The sequence below is a fragment of the Cervus canadensis genome, chromosome 28 (genome assembly GCF_019320065.1).
Source record: "Cervus canadensis isolate Bull #8, Minnesota chromosome 28, ASM1932006v1, whole genome shotgun sequence".
Lineage (NCBI taxonomy): Eukaryota > Metazoa > Chordata > Mammalia > Artiodactyla > Cervidae > Cervus > Cervus canadensis.
Window position 1 is genome coordinate 23,570,049 of NC_057413.1, and position 23,411 is coordinate 23,593,459.

Here is a 23,411-nt window from a genome sequence, read left to right on the forward strand (position 1 = left end):
CCAGGGACTCTAGGTCCACTTGCCAAGAATGTTTCATGAATCAAAAACAAAAAGTCAAAAAAAACAAAAGTCAAAAAAAAAAGTCAAAGACGATCAAATACCATTGTAGTTCCGGCCTTAAGAGGGATGGCCAGGGGTGCATTTTAGGTGAAATTCTTCGACTGGTGCAAGAGGGACCACAGCAAAAAGCATACACCAAGGACTCTAGGCCCAGATGTGATGCTTCTTTGATCAGGAACCCATAAACTAATAAATTATACACTCCCCCTCATACTCAACATGTAAAGGTAGAGAAAGATTAGAATAGACCCAAGGAAATAAAAGACAAAAAGCCCTCACTCTCACAAAAGGGAAGAATTTAAAGTACACAACCTTTGGTGGTGAAATGTGTTGGGCAGGAAAGTCACAGACTCCCAGTCCTGAAGTGAACTAATTTCTTGTTTAGACAGATTCTGTTCTCCAAAAGGCACTTCCTTGTTCTTGAAGACTGATAGATTTGACCCCTATTTTATGTGTTATTCCCTGTGGCTCCCCTGCTTTCTGCAGTGCTCATTTTCTGCTGAGGTTGGTTTTGGCACTCAGGATTGGCCAATCACAGTTGCTTATAAACAAGTTTCTGGTTTCCTTGCCTGAGTAATCATTGCTCCTTGCCTGGGAACAATCACTGGGGCCAGTAGTTCTGGGACGGTGAGAAGAGGCCAGATGAACGGAACCCTTCAATTTTGTATTAATCCCAAACCAGTTCCTATTACCAAAACACATCACCTTTGGAATTTCTCAAACATAGATTTCACTCTTAATATGCTTTCATTTTCTCAATATATTAATATTCTTTACTGTTAAAGCCAAGCTTTCTGACTCTGTAGTGCAACCAGAACGTTATTTATATATCCATATACTTTTTTCAGACATTTTAATGGAATTTGAATAGTGGGAATGGGAAATTTAGGAAGTCAACAGTTTTCTTTCTTAAACTCTCAACACATTATGTTTTTTCCTGTAGTGTTTGTATTACTTTACATTTGTGTATTGTCATTCATTTTTGTATAGATATTATGGATTTCTTAGAGGAATTACAAATGTAATTGGACTAACAGGAGGACTCATTTCTTCCACTGTGATTGGAATCATCCTTAGTGAGGTAAGGAACATCAAGACATGGGTAGTTACTTTTCTAATATTAACTACAGAAAAAGAAGGTAATGCATATAGTAAATTGCAGAGGAGACATCATCAAGAGGTGAGTTATGAGATTCTCTGTCATATTAAACTTGGTCAAATCAAGCATTGCCTCCAAATTCATAGATGATACAATTTCTTTCTTGTAATATGTCAACTAATTATGCTGGTAACTTTAACTATTGGTTATTGAAACAGAGGTGGACTTCTGCGCTTTTTAACAATTAATGTGTGCCTTGATCAAAATAGTTGACTGGGTGAATGGTAATATAAGTAATAAGACATAGTTTTGTCAGGAAAGGAATGAAAAATCAGGAACAAAGACAAGTTTAAAATGACCAAACGAAACAATTCTATGAAGGCTGGCTTCTGTTTCCATAGACAAAGTTACTTGAAATTCTCCTTTTAAAAATGAAAAAAAAAAAACCAAAAACTTAAAACGACTTTTCTGGTATTGCTAGTCTAGAATTCTACAGTCCATCAAAAAAAAAAAAAAAATCCGCCATAAAAAATGGAGTTTAAACGCATCCATTTTCAAAAAAAAAAAAAACAGAATTCATCAAAAGTAAGCTAGCACTGAGAAAAAAAAGCTAAAGGTAGTTTTTTAGGGAAAAATAAATTTATCCCAAATGATAGATTAGAGATATGAAAAGGAAAAGAGGCAAGAGATGATAAATATATGGACAATTCTGAAGGAAGGAATATTGTATAAATTGATAGTATCATGTAAAGAAACTCAATTCCCAGAGCTGTTTGCCTGGGGGCAAAATCACCATAGTCACTCAGGTGATCATTGGAAACCATTCCTCAACCATCCCATTTCCTCTGACTTTTCTTCTTTTTTTTTTTTTTTTTTTTTTAGTGGAGCGCAGTTTATTACACCGGCGGGCCCAAGGCAGAGTCTCCTCTCAGCCAAGGGCTGACTTTTCTTCTTAAGCCACAGATTATTTACCCACTAACTATTAATAATAAGTTTATTATTTGTTAGCTCAGTTGGTAAAGAATCCACCTGCAATGAAGGAGACCCTGGTTTGACTCCTAGGTTGGGAAGATCCGCTGGAGAAGGGATAGGCTACCCACTCCAGTATTCTGGTCTAGAGAATTCCATGGACTGTATGGTCCATTGGGTTGCAAAGAGTTGGACACGACTGAGCAACTTTCACTTTACTATTTGCTAGCTTGGTTTATCTTTGACCAGGATTTATTGTTCTGATACGATGACTGTTGTAACACCTGAATATACTTTCTCCAGCCCACTGGATTCAAATGGCTGTACAATCTTTGCCAACATAATTTGATGAATTCTGTGGTTCCAGAACCTAATAATATAAATTCAAAGAAATTTAAGTGCCTTATCAAATTTTAATAATCATGTTAAAGGCATGCCTGACCTTGAAAAGGGCTTCCCTGGTGGCTCAGCTGGTAAAGAATCCACCTGCAATGCAGGAGACCTGGGTTCAATCCCTGGGTTGGGAAGATCCCCTGGAGAAGGGAAAGACTACTCACTCCCTACTCACTCCTAGTACAGAATACTCCTCTAGGTATTCTGGCCTAGAGAATTCCATGGATTGTATAGTCCATGGGGTCACAGAGTCAGACACGACTGAGGTCACTTTCACTTTGACCTTGAAAAAAAAAACGTAAGGGAAAATTTCGGAGACTGAAAATGAAGGAAGGGCTTGATTCCAGAGAGGTAAATGACCAGCAAAGCCACTGGCTGCCTTGGGGAAATTGCCCATGCTGGGTGATCTATAGCTTCAGTTATTATGGACAAACAGACACAAGCAATAATACCCCCAAAACCACTCACAAAGAAGAGCCAAAATGAAAATGCTGACATAAAACTGTAATCACTAGGGACTACAAACTGATACCACTACTACCATGTATCTACAAGCTGAGAAATAGCAGTGTACAGGAAAATCCTCCAAATGCTCCTTATCCCACAACTTTGGCAGCCCCCCACCATCATGTGTTAGGATTTATGGTATCAGAAAGGCTGAAAACATCACTATAACCATGGAGACTCCATGGTCAGCGAGGTGGCCTCAATAAAAAAGAACTCTTAGAGACCAGGATGTGTTTTTTCCTCCTGAGCATGTAGCCCACTCAGCCAGTTCAGCCTTCCAATGAACTCATTTGGACCTTCTGACCTGACTTTCCCAAAAGGTGGCAAGAAACACGACTCCAGAGCTGTCTGAAGTTGTCTCTGCCCAGTAAGGACACTTGTGTGTCTGCGCCTCAGCTACAAAGGGAGAGGGGATCTGAATAAAGACACCTTGGAATGTTTGAAACAAGAAACTATTCACAAGGATTTCAGACCCTAATTCAAACTCTGTTGGGTCCTAATGCCATAAGCCAAAAAATTAATTTCAAGTAGTCCACAGATGTCTAGAAAAAGTAATAATTTTTTTTTTCTGAAGAAACTAACCCTAAAATTCATCCTCCAGAATTTCTTATGCATAAAGTTTTGGTGAATATGATTTCACAATCAATCAAAAATTACAAAATGCTTGAGGAAATGAAATGTCATGTGAGAGAAGAATAAAAACCACAGTATCAGGTCAGATATTGGACATATATGTATACATTTAAAGAACTAAAAGGATTAACATATAAGAAACATAAGGTTTAACAAAGAGCTAAATCTAACTTCTGGCAATTAAAAATATAAAAATTAAAAATTCAGATAAAATACATCTAATAAGAGAATTTGTGAGGTTTCTGCTTCCATTCATGGGAAAGGTAAGGAATTTGGACCAATTCTCTTAAGACAATTTAAAGACCTGAAAATGTATAAAAACTTAAATGCACAGCAATTTTACTCCTTCTATAAGGAAATCAACAGACACCCAAAGTCCCATCTAGATATGGCATCAAGTTCAAAGTGCAGAATGTATCCACCCCTTCATTGGGGGAGAACCCTCTATACCAGGGGCTACATGCTCTATCATGCTATATCTAATGGTAGCATAGCAATTCAATAGCTGCAATAAGTATTTCCTTTCAGAAAAGGAGGATTGGGAGACCAACAGAAACTGCAGATCCTTAGTTATGCTGACACAACCCCCAGGTGTCTCAGTGGTAAAGAATCCACCTGCCATTGCAGGAGATATGAGAGTCGTGGGTATAATCCCTGGGTCAGGAAGATACCCTGGAGTAGGAAATGGCAACCCACTCCAGTACTCTTGCCTGGAAAATCCTATGGACAGAGGAGCCTGGCAGGCTACAGTTGATGGGATCGAAAAAGAGTCAGACACAACTGAGCGAATGAACACACACACACACCAATGCTGATGACACACTGCTAGGCAGACAGTTTGGGAGGCACGTCCTGATGAATATTTGAATATTCTTCAATGAGGCTCGGAAGCAAGTGAAGGTAGGGCTGGAGGGCCTGTGGAGTGGTCCCGCTTGATTAGTGTGTTTGGCATAGAGGAAGGTAAGTGAATCCATTTGTGGAGCAGAGGGCAGGCTGGGAAGTAATTATTGCAGATACAGTAATTTTTCTTGTTCTCCTCTTGGGGATTTCCCATTTCCTTGAAGCTAGATGTATTTTATATAACTTATTTTGACCAATGACACATGAGAGAAAGTGATATGTGTTCATTCTGAAGACAAGCATTAAGAATCAACAGACTACTTTCTTGCTTTGACACAGCAACTGGCAACAGTCAGAACAGCAACTGCAAATCCATCAACCAGGAGCCAGGAATGAAGAGACATGGAACATGATCTCTCGCGAACTTGCCATGAACCTTGTTGTTGTTGTTGAGTCGTTAAGTTGTGTCGAACTCTTTGTGACTCCAGGCTCCTCTGTCCATGGGAATTTCCAGGCAGGAATACTGGAGTGGGCTGCCATCCTTCTCCAGGGGATCTCCCTGACCCAGGGATCAAACCAGCATTTCCTGCATTGGCAGATGGATTCTTTATCACTGAGTCACTGGGGAAGCTGACTATGAACCTTTGGTTTAAATAAAAACCAAATCTCTGCCATTAAAAGCCACTAGGATTTGTGAAGGGTTGGGGAGGGGGCATTAATATCTGTAGTATAACTTACTTTATCTTGACCTTTCTGGAGGATCTATCCAGAGTGAATCATATTAAAAATATATAGAAGGTATAGAATATGTGGACTCAAGGAGAAGGCCCAACATACATTTAACTGGAGTTCCAGAAAAGAGAATAGGACAGAAGTTAAATTTGAAGAAAAAGTGATTGTTTTCTAGTTTTACAGAAAGACAGCAATTCACACCTTTAAGAAACCCAATAATGACAAGTAGGATAAACAGAAATCCACAGTTGCATACCTCATAGAGAAATTATTTATATAAAATACATAAATATTATATAAATAAAAAATATATAACACACATACCTAAAATAGACATAGAAACACTGAAACTTGTAAGAATAGCATAAAAAGATGAAGTAAACATTAACCAAAGATGATGATATCAGGGAAAAAAACATTTACACAAAAATACTAGAAACATTGAGAATCAGCTACTTAACAGTGAAGTGAAAGTCGCTCAATCATGTCTGACTCTTTGCGACCCCATGGACTACACAGTCCATGGAATTCTCCAGACTACAATGCTGGAGTGGGTAGCCTTTCCCTTCTCCAGGGGCTCTTCCTAACTCAGGGATCGAACCCAGGTCTCCCGCACTGCAGGCAGATTCTTTACCAGCTGAGCCACAAGGGAAGGCCTAACAGTTTCTTAGGAGTTTCAATTTCTCCAGCAAAAAAACTATCTTGTTCAAGTCTTAGCTACTTACAAGATATGTGACCTGGAAACACTTCTTAATCTCAGTGTCTCTAGCTGTAAATGCCTAAGATGACACAAACTTCATGGAGTTAAGGTAATTACCACATCAGATCATTCATGGGAGTACTAGATGTTTGCATGCAATGCATAACAGCTATTAGTAGTTTTATTCTCATATACTTTTAAATCAGGAAAAATAAAAGCGTATTGCTAGCCATCCTATTGTTTAGCATTCTGAAAATGCTAGCAAACACACCTGTCAAGAAAACTAAATTATTGATATACACCATGTAAGTGCAGAGGAAAAATACAACACTATGGACAGAGATTGTGATTATCTTCCCGGCAGGGGGTGGGGGTGTGAAATCAAAGTTAGATAGCATAATGTGGAAAACTCTGAAGCACAGTATCAATCAATAAGCACAGTGTCAACTAATATTGCAAAATACCTATGAGTATTTTGAAAACTGTACAAAGTCCATATGAAGAAGATTGCACACTTATTGATCAACATCGGTGAAAATATTAGTAGGGATACACACATTAAATTTCTAGGTTGGACTTCAATTCCAAATGACAATAAATTCTATTCACTTAAAATTATCAAAACTTTTATTATCATTAAATTTCTAAACGCATCTTGATTCTTTTTTTCTTCACTGTTTACATATTAGCTGTCAAATTCAGCATGTTTTAATTATAGAAATCATTATAATTAAATATATTTAATGTCTAGTTTGGCAAGAAACATTTTTTTCAACTTCTACTCCTAATTATATTTTAAATGAAACTAGTGATGATTTGATCAAGTTCTGGGGAAAAAAAAAAAACCACATTCTTTATAATAAAGTTTCGTCTCAAACCAGAAGGAATGGATTGATTTCTTTAAAAACACAGTGGTGAGCCCACTTGAAAAAAAAAAATTACATTCTGTTCTCATATTTACCCCCAAGTTAATTATGGATAATAACAAATGTAAATGAAGAAAGGATATAATAAAGCTACCAAAGTAAAATAGGAGTTAATAATTATTTAAACTTCACACAGGACATCCATCCTTCAAAAGCATGACACCAGAGACCAAAATGCAATCACAATGCATTTTGCATTTAACTGCATAAAATTTAATTAACCTCAGCTGTTCAAAAAGTAAAGAGCAAAGTGGTAAAACAAATCTGAAATGTAACTGAAGTTTAAAGTAATCTTTGAATATGGATGCCAAAAATAAATTACCTGTGCATAGAATTCCCCAATATATTAAAATATGTACAACATCATGATCAAGTAGGCCCTTTTCTAAGAAAGTAAAGTGGCTCTATTTATTAATAAAATGTATTAATGAAACTGATCATATTAATAGTCTGAAAGAGAAAATGTATCAACCATTTTTATAAATAAGAGTAATTGATAAATCTTATTCAAAAGCATTGCTGTGTTTGTAATTAATCACCAACTTATTCAAACTTATAGCAACAAAAAGTGAAAACAACTTTAAAGAAATAAGGGATGCTCTTATAAATTTTATAAATCTAAATTCCGGATTACTAGTCAGAGACAGTTATGATACAGTCAAATATTTCCTAATATACAAAAACGTTTATAGGATATTTCTGAATATAAAACCATATGCATTCTTGGCTTTAGCACTATATTCATGCAAAGTCCTTTTTACATATGAAAAGTTATATGTACATAGACACAAACCATAAGTCAAATGGTGATTATCTCTGTACAGTGAAATTTAACTTTTTGTTCCTATTTAGAATGTTTTGCCATGTTTAAGTGACCTGCATCAAGCCTATATTAACACTACATTTTAAATGTTACAAAACACAACAGTAGTTTATAATTTTTTGTACTTTAATTCCTCAGGATGCAGAATCTCCCTGGCTTAAAATCTTCCTCCTGATGATAGGCAATAACATGATAAGCCTAATCTTCTACCTTATATTTGCTAAAGCAGAAGTTCAAGACTGGGCTAAAGAAAGACAAAACACCTATCTCTGAAGGTAAGAAGTGATTCAATTAAGGGCAGATTTTGAAACTGTGGATGCAGGATAGAAAGAAGCTAAATGGCCTCTGAGCAAACTCTGGTGTTGCTGACAGATTGGAAAAAATAAGGGGTGCAGGTTCAGGGGAGTACAGGGGGCCAGGTAAAGTCTGAAACTATTTGACACCCTGATGAAATGGCATACAGCCCAGCGGCTGTACTGCCCTAGAATTCTGCCCTATCTCTAACTGCGGTTAGAGATAGAAATTTAGGAGTATGGGCCTCTCTACCATTTAAAAGTGAGGAAGAGAGGTGGACTCTTGAAAGGGGAACTGAGAAGGGCCTTTGATGAAGTAGGAAGGATGGTTGGAGAATGTGGTGTCTCAGAAGAAAACTGAAAAAGGTGGGAATGAGTACCCATGGCAAATGCTATCAAGGGATCAAATTATGTAAGATTCTGAGAATTTATTAATGGGTTTGGCAAGAGGTACTTTAAAGATGATCGCGACTAGAATGGTTTTTCAAATAAATGATGGAGACAAAGGGTCCATTAAAGTTTAAAGGAGAATCTGATATTGTGCCTTTTTTTCTCTAAACTCCATCAGTGGTAAGTAAACAGTAGGGGAAATGTCCCTTTGTAGAATTTGTTTAGCTAATACATCAGTGAGAATTGATAGACGTAGAATATCCCCAATTTACAAACCCCAGTGAATTAAGAGATCTAGGGTTGAGCATCAGGCTGTTACCACAAAGAGAGAGATGTTTTGTACCTCCGGGTGCAAAGACCACCAAGGTCTTGCTAAAAAGATCAAAGTGAATGTGGTCAAACCTCTGGATACAGCTACTGTTTTGTAAAAAATACAGAGGACAGAGAATATTTTGAACTAAATCCTAAGGATATCATCAGCAAACCCAAACAGCTTTATAATTGTCTTAAATGAATTATAAAGAAAAAGAAGAGTGATGGAGGGGGAGTCTCTAGATTCAGAGACTTAAAAGACATACAATTTTTTAAAAACTGGCAAAACTAAAGTCTACTAACGTGTGGATGATACATCTATAAAACATGTGTGGGTGATACATCTATAAAGACATGCACAGAAGATGTTATACCAATGTCAGGACAGTCATTACTTTTAGGGGAAGGGAGAAGTTGTGATCAGGATAAACTACATGCAAAACTGCTGGGATCCTGGTGATAGTCTGCTTTTCATGTCCAAGGTCATGATTAAAAGAGTGTTAACTGGGCGGAGACTTCAGGGTTCTCTATAGAGAGTATCATGCCGTCTGCAAATCATGACAGTTGTACCTCTTCCCTTCCAATTTGAATACCTTTATTTCTTTCTCTCATCTGAATGCTGTGGCTAAGGAAGTGGAGACAGCAAAATAGACAGCCCTCTAAAGGAAAGCAGAGAAATGGCATGGTATAGCAGGGAAATTTTATATGTTTGTTGTTTTAGAATTAGATGTATATCAGCTGATGGAATAATCCAATAGTGAGGTTTCACAACGTTGCAGAGAGAATGCACATGCAGAATTACACCACTTGAATTACCTGGACATATATATACTATCTGAGACTCAGGCTGAAGTGGTGGCTGAGGCCGTGTCCACAGGGAACCCAGAGAGCAAGGCACACAGGATACAGGTGTGCCCCTAATACCATGGGCACTTGTGGTAGAGCTCTCCTTGGAGATGTGAGCATCTGCAAGGCACAGCCTAATTGCTTTACTCACTCAAAGTCATCCCAGGTCTTCCCCAAGGTCCCCTCTTCCTCTCCCAGAAGAAACTGTCATGACAAACTGGTAAAGGGGCTCTGGCCAGCATCCACATGTATACATCACGGATGAAGAGAGGCTTGTCTTCCTGGTGCAGGTCCCCTGGGCTGGGGAGCCCAATGTGGGGCTCAGAAACATTCACTTCTTAGGGAAACCTCTGACTACAATTATTCTCCAGTTTTGTGGGTAGCTCACCTGAGGTGATGGGACTTGATTATATAGAGAGTCTGCCCCTCCTACTTATCTCATTTTGGTTTGTCTTTCTGCCTTTAGTTGTAGATCTTTTTCTGATAGGTTGCAGTCTTTTTCATAGATGATTATTCTCCAAGTAGTGATTTTGATGTGCTTGTAAGAGGAGATGAGGTCTTTCTACTCCCACATCTTGGTTGATCTACAGGGTTTTCACTTAAGAGAGAAGTTGAGAGAAAGAAAAGGAATCCACACTGGAAAAGGGTAAAACTACCATTATGAGTTGATGATACAATTGTTTACCTAGACAATCTAACTGAGTTGGCTGGAAAGCTACAGAAAAAATAAGTGCATGCAGTAAGTTTCCTGACTAACTTATTAATACAGAAATATTTTTTTCATGTTGAACAGCAATAACTAGTTAGCAAATTTATTGAAATTTAGTTAGCAAAATTATTGAAATGATCCAAATGATGGTTGGAGGAAAATTTGATCGTTATTAATCCAATATTAACTTGACTCAGTTTGCTGAGAAATTTGCCAAGAAATTTCCATAAATGGTGCACTCACAAAAATTCACCTAGATGCATTTGTGCTCAAGATTGATGACTAGAAATGGCAAAAAACTGGATCTGGAATTAAACATGTTTATCAGTGGTGTCTTTGTTAATACATTTTGTAGGTGAATGGAATATAACTAGCAGTTGAAAAATATGGGATCTCATACAAATATAGAAATTACTGAGGCCATTGTTATGAAGAAGCGCACAACAGCACTAGGATATATTTCATAGGCATTAGCAAAAGTTCCTCTTCTGTTTCCAGGGTACAGAGTGGGCACAGCTATGAAAACAATCACACTACTCAGACCCTATAAATCTTACTTGTTTGCATATATTTGACGTATTAAATACTAAACGTTATAAGAGTTTTCCATTATGTTATTTCCATGAGTTATTTCTACTCATTTCTGTTTATGTCTGAGCAGTCATTATTGAATATTCTGACATTATATTACAATTTCCAAAAGATTTTGACAAGTTTATCTTAATTGGAAATTTAATTTCAATTTTGTAAAGCTATCACCCTTTTCCATTTTATGATTTTTACTGTTAACTGACTTTCTGATATTGATATTGCAACCTCAAACTTTGTACATTTGCGCTTGTTTTAGATTCCCAGGAATACTTTTTCATAGCCTTTAAATTCCACCTTTCTGAGTCATTTCATTTGTATGTGTTCCGTACAAAGGATATATAGTTGGGTTCCATGATTTCACCCATTCTGAGACTTGTCTCCTTTGTTAGCTGAGTTCCAACTGCATTCATTCCAATTAGAAACAAACTTCATTTTCTGTTATTTTATATTCTCTCTGTCCTTCTTTACTTCCTGCTCCCTTGCCTGCCTCTACTAATTTGGAAGGTTTATGAAATGTTCTAAGTTTGGGCTATGTTTATACTCTAACTAAATCTTCTTTGAAAATGTGGTCATTTTCCCTTACCTTGCGATATTCTTTTTCTGCCTTCTTTTCCCTTCCAAAATATCTAACATACTCGACTTTTCTAATTACTTTTCCCTGGCGAGGACCGATTCTCCCAGAGATTGTAATTCCTCAAACATGTTGAGGATAGAATTTCCTCAATATTCCTGTTTACCTGGTTGCTCTTTCCATCTTCCCATCAGGCTGCTGCTGGAGAGCCAGGAGTTGAAATCCGCTTTTCAGACCCTAGCCAAGACCCTAGACAGCTCAGGGAACGCAAGCCCTGGTGATGTGATAGTTCCGGAGACATTTTCCTCAGCCTTGTCTTCTGTTTTCGCGTGCTACTGGTTGTTTCTTCCCTCACCTACGTCTTAAGGGGTGTCAGCCGTTAGGCAGTGCTCAGGCATTGTGTTTCCGGAATCGGTGGTATTTCTCGCGGCGGTCAAACTGATACACTGTTGCAAAGTTGGTCAATCTCCACTTCCCATCTTCATTTAAGAATCTGAGGGAAAAGAAGAAAGGGCTGAGTCACAGCCACATGTTTCTCCTGGAACCCAGAAGCCACTGCTAAAGGGCATGGGACGCCACAATTGCAAGGGTCTATCTGGTTCCTAGATGCACTTCCTCCTGGTGGAAGGATATAGCAGCCCCTGGCCCTGTGGCGTTACCCTCTCTTACTTCCAGAGGAATGCACCTACCTTTTCAGTCTGGTATACATCTGTGAGTTTATTTCCGATGTCGCTTTTTCATTTGGTCCTCATTGTTTTGAATTTAGCAAGTGGTCCTCATTGTTTTGAATTTAGTAAATAGTCCTTGTTGTTTGGGGCATGATGTAGTTCTCCATTCTTTATAATTTTTTGATTTTGCATCTTTGAATGTATTTCAGTGGGTTCCAGATATAATAGTTGTATAAAGAGACATACATTCTGCCTGTGAAGTCCTTTAGAGCAAGGCTGCTTAACTTTTTTGTGATGGGCTTCAATTCAGAATATAATGCAGAGAACTCCAAAGGAGAATGATTATGCTGAAAGTCATCAAAGATATTTAAAAGTGTGTTTATGATCATATATATGCTCCTTTATTAATTCATTAAATAATGAGAACTAACTACCAGCCTAGTAGAGCTACTGTAATTTCAAAATAGTGTTGAGCAAAACAATGTATTTTGAGATGTTTGAGATATTGAGATATTAATTACTGTAATGTCATAAGAAAATATCTGTGATTTCATATGGTATCAGTCATCAATACTGCCATTACTGTGGTTTGTTACTTACATTCATAATAGATAGAAATGTTGAATTTAAACCAGAGTTTGGGTATATAAGGATGTAACTTTTTCTATAAAGTTCACAGATCTGAGATTAAAAGCCCCTGCTTTCTAATATTCAACCAGATAACAAATTTTTACAGCATTTTTATAAGTACTGAGAAGTCAGCTACATCATCAGGATTTCTAATTCTAAAAGAGCATTACATTGTGTTGTGTGTGGTGAGGTGTGTGTTTTGGGGGTGGAATGGGGAGAGAAGATGAATGATATCTGTATTCTGAAAGTTAAGACAATTCCAGGTCCTAATTAACAGACCATATAGAACATGAAAGAGGGTAGAATGGCAGTGTCCAGGAAAGTTGCTTTAGCTAGAGGTCCCGGAGGTGACATTTGTGTTCCATAATGAGAAGAGCCTCACGACAATCAGGGGAAAGAGTGCTTCAAGCATCAAAAATAAGCAAGGAAACAGCCCAGAGGTGGGAATGAACTGAGTCTGCCTAGCAGGGAGAACAGAGTGTGGTGGGGCTGGAATCTAGTGAGTGACAGGAAATGAGATTTGGAATTAGTTAAAAGCCAGATCCTGTAGTGCTTGCAGATCATGTGAAGGACTTGGTTTGAATTTAATTGTTTATAATTGAATCAATTAAATGCTTTTGAGGAGGGGAATGACTTGCCTGATTAATGCTTTATAGAGATCCTCTGGCTGCCTTCTAGGAAAAGGTCTCTAGGGAAACAAGAGTGGAGGCAGGGAGACCAGACTGAGGCTGTTTCAGAAGTTCATTGCCAAAGATGCTGGTGGTGTGGACTAGGAAAGAGGCAGAAGAAATGGTGAGAAGCAGTTAGATGCAGACTCTGGAGGCAGAGCTAGGCAGACATGGCAGGGAGATTATGGACTGTGCAAGAGAGAGAATCTTAGCATGGGACCTAGATTTTGGCATTAGCAACTAAATGAATCAGGAAGTATGTTACACAGAGCTCTCAGAATTTCATTCATGGTGTGTTGTCATACTTGTCTTTGCCACCTTACTGTTTTCCATAGTGGAAATACCATTTAACATTTCTATCAGCAATGTCTGAAGAGTCCAATTTTCTGCATCCTTGCATTTGTTATTTCCTATTTTGTTTTTGTTTTATTATATTCATCTTACTGGGTTTGAAGTGGTTTTTATTTGCATTTTCCTAATGATTAATGGGGCTTCCCAGGTGGATCACTGGTAAAGAATCTGCCTGCCAATCCAGGAGACCCAGGTTTTATCCCCGGATTGGGAAGATCCCCTGGAGAAGGAAGTGGCAACTCACTCCAGTATTCTTGCCTGGGAAATCCCATGGACAGAAGGGTCTGGTGGGCTACAGTTCACGGGGTTGCAAAAGAGTCGGACTTCACTGACAACTAAACAGTGATTAATAATGGTGAGCATCTTTTCATTGCATTATCAGTCATTTTTGTATCTTCTTTGAAAAAATATTTATTCAAGTCTTGCTCACTTTTCTATTGAATTGTCTTTTGTTGTTGAGTTTATATGTTCTAGATACTAGATCTTTATCAAATCTGTGATTTGCAAATCATTTCTCCCATTCTGAGGCTGTTTTTTTGCTTTTTGACTGTGTCCCTTGGCCACACAGAAGTTTTTAATATATATGAAATCCACTTTATCTATTTTTTCTTTTGCTGCTTATGCTTTTGATGTTATATATCTAAGAAGCCATTGCCAACTCTGAGGTTGTGAAGATTTATCCCTATGTTCCCTTCTAAGAATTTTATTGTTTTAGCTCTTACATTTAGATCTGTGATCTATTTTGATCTATTTTAATTTTTGTAAATGGTATGAACTAGGGATCCAAATTCATTCTTTAGAATGAATTTAGCTATCCAGTTGTCCCAGGACAATTTGTTAAAAGACTATTCTTTCCCCACTGGATGGTCTTGGCATCCTTGTTAAAAAATCGGTTGATCATGGACACATTGGTTTATTTCTAGACTCTGAATTCTATTCCACTGGTCTATGTATCTATCCTTATGTTAGTACAACTCTTGTCTTGATTACTTTTGCTTTGTGGAGAGTTCTGAAGTGTGAATCCTCCAACTTTACTTTTCTTTTAAAAGACTGTTTGGCTATTCTGGATCCCTTACAATTTGGTATCAATTTTGGAATCACTTTGTCAATTTCCACAGAGAAATTGCTGGAATTCTGATAGAAATTGCATTAAATCTGTGGATCAGTTTCAGGAGTTTTTCCCATTTTACCAGTATTGAAGTCTTCCAATCCATAAACATCCATTTTTTTCATTCATTTAAATCTTCTCTCATTTCTTTCAACAAATTTTACTGTTTGAGTATAAATCTTATATTTCTTTTGCTAAATTTATTCCTAAATTTAGTCTGTTTATGCTACTGTAAATGAAATTAGTTTAATTTTTGGATTGTTTGTTGGAAATCTGTAGAAACACGACTGTTTTATGTGTATTGATCTTGTACCCCAAAACTTTGCTGAACTCATTTATTTTTTAGTGATTCCTTACAATTTCTATATGGAGGATTATGCCATCTGTGAATATAGTCTGATTTCTTCTCTTATAACCTAGACACCTTTTATTTCTTTTTTAAATGAGTTTATTTATTTATTTTTAGCTGTGCTGGGTCTTCGTCGCTACATGAGCTTTTCTGTAGTTGTGGTTAGTGGGCGCTGCTCTCTAGTTGTGTTGTGCAGGTTCTCATTGTAGCGGCTTCTCTTGTAGCACATACAGCATGGGCTCTGGGGTGCTCAGGCTTCCGTATGCAGCTCTCAGACTCCAGAACAGAGTTGTATCACACAGGCCTCATTGCTCTGCAACATGTGGGATCTTCCCTGATCAGGGATAAAACCTGTGTCTCCTTCACTGGCAGGCAGATTCTTTACCACTGCCTTCTAAATGAAGACCCTGCCTTCTATTTCGTTTTCCTGCCTACATGCCCTGTCTAGAACCTCTAAGAGGATATTGAATAGAAGTGGCAAGAGTAGATGCCCTTGTATTGTTCTTGATCTTAGGGGGACAACATACATTTTAAAATTATTTCTAAGCCTGTCTCCAACTCTGTGCTCACAAGGTTTTTACTTTTATCTAATCCTAAATGGTTTTAGAATCATATGGCTTTTTTAAAAAAATCATATCCTGAATAATATCTGTAAGGTACCCTAAAACACCTCACTTTGGAATTTTATAGCTGTTGTACATGGCCACCTATAGCTAGTCTTCAGTATAACATTATTATACACACTCTTAGAGAATTAGTCCAGAGAAGGCAATGGCACCCCACTCCAATACTCTTGCCTGGAAAATCCCATGGACAGAGGAGCCTGGTAGGCTGCAGTCCATGAGGTCGCTAACAGTCAGACACGACTGAGCGACTTCACTTTCATGTGCTAGAGAATGAAATGGCAACCCACTCCAGTGTTCTTGCCTGGAGAATCCCAGGGACGGGGGAGCCTAGTGGGCTGCCATCTATGGGGTTGCACAGGGTCGGACACGACTGAAGTGACTTAGCAGTAGCAGAGAATAAGTCACCATACATTTGGCCAAATATAGGCCATCCCAGAAAAGAGGAGACAAGAGAAACCTTTATTTCTTACAATGGACTATGTGCACTTAAAGCACTGACATTTTGGTGAGGGATACCAACTTTTTTCTCAGTCATAGGTGAAATACCTGTGTTACATAGCATTTTCCCTGCTGTGGAAAAAAATGCATCAAGATTGCCTACCTTAAAGAAATGTTTATATTCAGCTAACATGTAGAAACACATGTGGGGCACTTCTTGATAGTTATTAGGCAGTGTAACTGTTTCTACTGGGAAACCCAGAAACTGTCTACTTGTGTGAATGGCCATGTTTCAAGTGTGCCTTCCTCATTGTTGCCCAGATAGGCTCCCTGATTGAAACCCAGAGTAAGCACGTTGGCCACTTTCCTTTTCTGGGTTTCGGAGAACATTACAGCAGATGAATTAATCTGGACACCTGCCAGCCAGATGAAGCTGGGTTTCCGTCCAGTTTTCCAGATAGCACTGTTACAGTTGCCACAGGTTTTGGTAACTTGCTCTTTGAAAGGACTGGGATGCTTCTGAGTGGGACCAGTGTGTGTGGTTGGTGGAGGGTCACAAGAGGTTTCATTGTCATTTTCTTTGTAATAATATTAGTTACAGAGAATGGGAATTTGGTCAAATACAAAAAGTGTACCTTTGTGAATGCTGTGGATAAAATGTGTTCTTATTAGGGAGAGAAGCAACATCAGACTACCTGCATCCCAGACCCCAAGAATGTGCAGTGTTTTTGTTTTCAGGTTACAGCATAGGTCTAGAGCAGATGTTGGGTGACTTCAAACCACATGCCTGGACCTAGCATGATATTGACACGGAAACTTGTGAGAGTAGGGACAAGGAAGGAGGACAAAATGGCACCATTTTTAAGTCAAGAGGAGAGAGTGTAACAAATACCTAGGATAACCTGTAATTCGGACAAAGGAAACAACTTGAAAAAATATACTAAGCTGGACTATTCCTTCGAACTGTTATATAAAACTTTCTTATATCCACTGGGTATCAGGACTTAGCAGTGACATTGTGTGTGCTTTTTGCTTTCTCTACACAACTTAGTGTAAAACAGAGTGTTTAGAGAGCCTGAGGCTGAACTCCTTATTGTAGGGGAGAGGGACCAGCACCTGAGTTGGGATTGAGGGTCACCGACTTCCAGTCACCAACCCAAGGAAGAAGATGGCGTGGAGATTCCAAGGAGGCCAGTCCCCACCCCCACCTCCTGCCACCATGCCCACCCCGTGGCCATCTCTTTTGTCCATGTATTGTTTATAACACATCTGAAGTTTAAATTCAGATTTATTTGTCTTCTACTCTGCATTAAATGCTTTATAAAAGATAGTGAAACCAAAAACAAGCACAAGAAGATAAGATTTTATTCTAAGACTTTGTGAAAGAGTTTTTCCACAATTTGCAGCTCTCACTCCTCCATGTCCTAGATGTATGGGCTACTGGAAAATTGAAGAAAATTTCTGTGCTTAAGGACAGCCTTAAAGTAAGGGACAAAACTATTAGGCTGGCCAAAAAGTTTGTCCAGAGTTAAGTAAAAATAAAAGACACATTTTTTTTTTTATTATTTTCACCAAGAACTTTATTGAATAACGTATTGAATGAACAAACTTTTTTGCCAGCCCAATATAAGTCAGGCCCAGGGAGAAATCACTTGTTTTCAGAAGCAACTAAAAGTGACAGATTAGAAAGAAACAAAAGGGCCTCGAGAAGGAAAAGAGGTGAATAAAGGCAGACATGGCTGGCTCATAAATAAACAAGAAACTCTGTGCCCTAATGGCAAACGTCTTAACCATCACCGATGAGAGCCTGGAGTTGACTGTGTGATTGCTATGGAATGGAGCAAACCTAGTCTCTCGATATCTTAATATCAGATGAGAAAGGAAGATAGTCCATGGGTGTAAGTGATTCTGCTTTGTAAAACAAAGGGAGTTAAAGAAAAATTGGATCAAAATAGGATCCTTTTTTCCCCATCATTTCTTTCCTAACTTATGTCTCATACCACCCCAAAGCCATTTCACTGTTGACTCATTCAGGGATTCAACAAGTATCTTATATACACACACACACACATGCACAAGTTTATTAGCACTTACTGTGTACAAGATGCTAATATCTTCTGTGTTAAAGATATTACAAAATAGTGTATGTCATGGTTCCTAAACCTTAGAAATTTACAGTCATACTAGGTAGAGGGAACTGTCATAAATGAAACAGTTGTGGAATAATGTGTAACACTGACATTACTCTGTGGGAGGTGATCACCTTGCCTGGGTACCTGCAGGGTGTCTCACTTTTTGGTCCTCTTGTCTGACAAGAGCACCTTAGACGTTTCTCTTACCCCTTCCAAATAGGAGGCAACATAAAATAAAACCACTTGGTGGGCCTCTCCAGCTCCCTCCTGCCGCCAACCTTTTCTTATTTTATACCATATTTCTAGAACGTTCTCTCCATCCACCTTCTTTATCAATTAACTATTGTTCTTCAGATCCTAGCAAAAAAATTGAAACTTTTTATGGGGGCCCTTCCTCATCTTCAGACTCGTGCATATGCCCTTATCATTCGCTCTCATAGCCTGGTGTACCTCTCATGATTTAATTCCACAGCCATCGCACATTCATTTGTGTGGTGAATCAAAATTCAGAGTCATCCACCCTCCAGAGATGTTGAGGCTATGTCTGGTTTTGGTCTCTGCCATTGCCACATGTTATGTGTTGATGAATATTTATTTACTGTTTATGTTGCCCACATGAGGGATTAATGAAAGCAGGTATACCATACACACTCTCCAGATATTTGGGATGGAGTCAAGCCAGCACAGGGATTGTACTCATTTTTGGAAGACATGTTAACAGGTGAATATTAACTGAGGCCCTCTGAAGGCAGGTAGAATTCCAGCAGAGGAACAGAGCAAGGACATCAGAGACAAGAGTGGTGGCAGGAACAGGTGTTTGAAGGAATAAGGGAGAAACTGGACAATGTCTGTTCGCCAAGATTCAAGGGATCTGCATGGTGCTGCAAGCCAGATGTGAGGCAGAGGTCACGATGGCCAGAAAGAAGGAAAGAGCTGACCCTGGAGAGCACCCCAGCCCTGCAGTATTAAGAGGGGTTTCTGATTCCAAAGCTAGCCTCCATAGAAAGCAAGTTGTCTGAAATAGTTGAAGTCTACTACCCCACCCCATTTATTGCAGGTATGTTTCTTACTCTTGTTAAAATGGATTCAGTCATTTTTTAAAAACTTTTTATTTTGTATTGGAGTATACCTGATTAACAATGTTATGATATTTACAGGTGCACAGCAAAGTGACAGCCGTGTGTGTGAGAGAGAGAGAGAGAAAGAGTGTGTGAGTGCATGCTCAGTCAAGTCTGATTCTTTGCGGCCCAATGGCCTGTAGCTCAGCAGGCTCCTCTGTCCATGGGATTTTCCAGGCAAGAATACTGGAGTGGCTTCCATTTCCTACTCCAGGGGATCTTCTTGACCCTGGGATCAAACCTGCATCTCTTGCATCTCCTGCATTGGTAGGCAGATTCTTTACCACTGTGCCACCTGGGAATATCCTAAAATGGAGTCAGTCTTTATTGTCCATTCTGCTTTGACATTTTTCACCTGGGTATCCTATCCAAGCCAAGCCCCCAGGATGGCCCTGTATCCCTCCTTACTTAATTCCCTGCTCTGTCTTCCTGGTCCAGGACTTTGGATTTATACACTGTGGCTTTCATTGTTTGGGGCTTTCTTTTGATAGTGGTGCTCAGGATTCATCTTCTGGATGTTTGGATACAAGTCCTATTGTGATTCTCAGTCTTCACACCCCATGGTTCTGGTGTCCTCTTTTGCTTTGGTGAGAAATTGTCCTCTAGCCTCTCTAGCTTATATCTGGATAACTAAAGAAAAATTGTTTCTCTATTTACAACACTCTCACAGCAAATGTGGGTTTTCCACACCAAGCAGTTCTCCAGTTCTCTGTGGACACCAAGACCCTACCTAACTCAATTTTGAGAACAGTTACTCAGACACCAATCAAAATAGTGGGTGCCCAAGGTACCCAGACTTCTGTTTGATTTATTTTCAGAACTCAGGGTCCCCATGGTCCCTCCTCAAATTTGATAATTTGCTAGAATGACTCACAGAACTTAGGAAAACATACTAAAGGATGCATCTGAGGAACAGTCAAACAGAAAAGATGCCTAGGGCAAGCTATGTGGGAAGGGATGCAGGGCTTGCATGCCCTCTCTGGGTACACCATTCCCAGAACCTCTGTGTGTTTACCATTCCAGAAATCCTCAGAACTCCACTGTTAGGGTTTTTACAGAGATTTTATTGTGTAGGCATAATTGATTAATTCACTGGCCATTGATGAATAACTAAATCTCAAGCCCTTCTCCCCTCCCCAGATGTGGGATGGCACAGCTGAAAGTTCCAACCTTCTAATCAAGTCTTGGTCTTTTTGGCAACCAACCCCCATCCTGAAGCTATCTAGAGCCCCCAGGCCCAGTCATCTCATTAGTATACCATAAAGACACGTTGGTCACTCCAGAGATACCGAGGGTCTTAGAAGCTCTTCTGTCTGGAACCAAGGACTAAGACCAGATATTATAATAAAAGATTCTCCTCTCTTCCCTATCACTCAAGAAATTAACAAGGATTTTAGGAGCTCTGTGCCATTATAAGAAATACGTGTTTCATCTCTACCAAATATGTTGCAATAACAGTGAAAAGAGTGGAGAACACATAGAAATTCAGATACACCTATGCTCTCAGGAGCTTAGAGTTAAATAACTAATCTCCCCCTCACCATCCCTTGTAAAATCTCCAGGCAGAAATTTCAGTATGACATAGCTGAGGTCTCAGAGAAGATACTGGAAGTAAAGTCAATTCAAGTTGAAAGGCTATAATTAGTCAAGCAGGTATGAAAGGGGAATGTCCGTGAGGGCAAACAGTGAACAACTAAGCGCTGGCATCCGAGGCGTCAGTTCGCTCAGAAGTGGGTGCATGTCTGTATTTAGCCCAGTCCTGCACCTCTGCTTGGCCGACAATGAGGTAGAAAATCAGGCCTAGTATGCCCACAGCAGCTGAAAACAAGAAGACATTTCTCCAACCAAGCTCTGGATCCTGGAGGCAGGAAATCACAAGTTATCAACAGTCTCTTTGTTCTTCTCCATCCTGCTGCAGAAAGGCTCTGGCACTATGTTCCACTGACCCCACCCCCAACTCTGCCCTCAATTATATATTCCTGGTTGTTCCTAGAATTTCTGGTACCCTGGCCTTTCCCTCTGCTGGAATGTTTCTCCCCTCAGGTAGCCATTTGTCTGGCTCACGTGCTTGCTTCCCATTCTTATTTAAGTATTACTTTTTCAGCCACCCCATTTAAAACTGTAACCCTGCCCGGTCTTACATGCCCTATTCTCCTCTCCTGCCTTACTTTTCTCTTAGCACTTACCATCATTCAGTATATCATGTTTTTGTTTAGTTTACTAGTTTTCTATTGCTTTTTTCCCCTACCATATCGACCTTTTAAGGGCAAGGACTTTTGTTTTATTCATTTAAACATTGCATGGCACATTCCAATATCCATTGCATACTTGTTGAATGAATGAGTGAGTAACAAGGGAAACAAGGGCAATTTGAGAATTTCTATTTTAAACAGCCATTTCCTGACAGTGTCTTAGGGGCTGGAAGAGAACTGAAGCTTCAAACAAAGAAAGGACTTCATGTCAAGAAAAATACCCTTTCTTTGTTATTCTCTATTCATTTTCCTGGCTGACTGGTAGAAACCACAAGAAACTTAAAGAATGATTGTCATGTGAATGTCATATACATATTTCTCACATAAAGTCTGTATCAAGTCTGAGTCATACAAAGTTGTCATCAGATGAATTTGTTTATTCTGACAATTTTAAATGCACCTCCCAGGACAGAAGGTTGTATGAGTGTAAAAACACTATGTAAGCAATACTGGGCAGAGGAATTGCTTTACTAATCACTGGTCAACATATGTGTAAGGTGCAGATTGCTCCTTCACTCTGTCATCTACTCAGCATCTCACTCTATAAATATTTGTTGGCTTCCTACGTAGGATAACCAACTCTTTCCAGATTGCCTGGAGCTTTCAAGATTTTAGCATTGAAAGCTTCACATCCCAGGAAAGCCCTCAGCCCCAGGCAAATCAGAATGTTGGCTATTCTATACTTTACAAGAAATGCTGTGATTATTATTAGAAAATTTGATGATTAGCATGAGAAATTCATCTTCTAACAACTCATAAGGCATAAACTCATACAATGGAACATTCTCCTTCACTTCATACCCTGATCATGTGGTGATTTCTCTGCTTGAGATGAGCCTAGGGTGAGAATGAGAGGCTGGGTGACCTTTCTAGGTGACTTTGGTGACTATCATCAGAACAGTTAACCTTACCTGACTGATCAAAAATCCATTGACCGTGGGAGAGATGGCTCCTGCCATGTAAGAAAAGATCTGTGATAGTGCCCTGAGTAAGGCACTGTACCTGGGAGAAAGCAATATTCCTGTGTAAGCATAGAGTTCATATCAGCTGATCTGTTGCAACTCTGTGCTTATCTGGGGATTCCTGGGGCTGTGTTGGTCCTTAGTCAAACCTGAGTGAAATGTATTGACTAGTGATGCATATAATCCAGTGCCAGGATCTGGGATTTCCAGGGGGTTATAAACTGTACTAACTCGTCAACATTCTTTATACCAAATGCACAAATTGATGGTTGGCACCTACTTTATATGTTCTCTTGGCTTCTGCTAAGAAGCCTTGTTTTTAGGTATAAAAGATCTCTCATTGGATGAGTCATTGGCTCCCCTGAGACCAAGGTATCTCCCATGTAATTTGATGGTTCATTATCTGAAGAGGAAGTGTGTCCTATTGACTGTGAACGGTGCGTGGATGGTCCCTGGGAGCTACATTTGGAAGCCTCAGTCATCTCTGATATTTACCTATATCAGAGGTAAATGTTTCTCCTGCTATCCTCTACCCATATTAAAGGCTTACATAAGCATACCCTCTGAAGTTTACGAGTCCTTTCAGTGACCCAGTCCTGTGTAACTGCTGCCTTCCCCAACAGAAAGAGATTGGCATGAGTCTCACACAGTTCAACTGTGAGTGCAGCCACTGACTCCTGTTTTCATCTGGAAAAACTAATTTAATAGTGGTTGA

The 23,411-nt window shown here is 39.0% G+C and overlaps 2 protein-coding genes across 7 annotated transcripts in view; one reads left to right on the forward strand and one right to left on the reverse strand.

Annotated features, from left to right (window-relative positions):
- The window catches only part of SLC17A1 (solute carrier family 17 member 1), a 49,606-nt gene extending 26,351 nt beyond the window's left edge, over window positions 1-23,255 (forward strand). The window contains exons 11-13 of one of the 3 annotated variants that reach the window (XM_043450613.1): window positions 1,051-1,141; window positions 7,821-7,957; window positions 23,005-23,255. In XM_043450613.1, coding sequence (XP_043306548.1) covers window positions 1,051-1,141; window positions 7,821-7,955 — 226 coding nt within the window. In that variant the 3' untranslated portion in view covers window positions 7,956-7,957; window positions 23,005-23,255. Of the gene's footprint in view, window positions 1-1,050; window positions 1,142-7,820; window positions 7,958-11,588; window positions 12,750-23,004 lie in introns of those variants that run through there. The other 2 variants (XM_043450615.1, XM_043450616.1) reach the window with 2 other exon arrangements.
- The window catches only part of SLC17A4 (solute carrier family 17 member 4), a 30,333-nt gene continuing 26,587 nt past the window's right edge, over window positions 19,666-23,411 (reverse strand). For all 4 annotated transcript variants that reach the window (XM_043450612.1, XM_043450609.1, XM_043450610.1 and 1 more), the window contains 2 exons: window positions 22,646-22,736; window positions 19,666-21,340 (listed from right to left, as the gene is read on the reverse strand). In XM_043450612.1, the coding sequence (XP_043306547.1) occupies window positions 21,176-21,340; window positions 22,646-22,736 (256 nt within the window). In that variant the 3' untranslated portion in view covers window positions 19,666-21,175. The remainder of the gene's footprint in view (window positions 21,341-22,645; window positions 22,737-23,411) is intronic.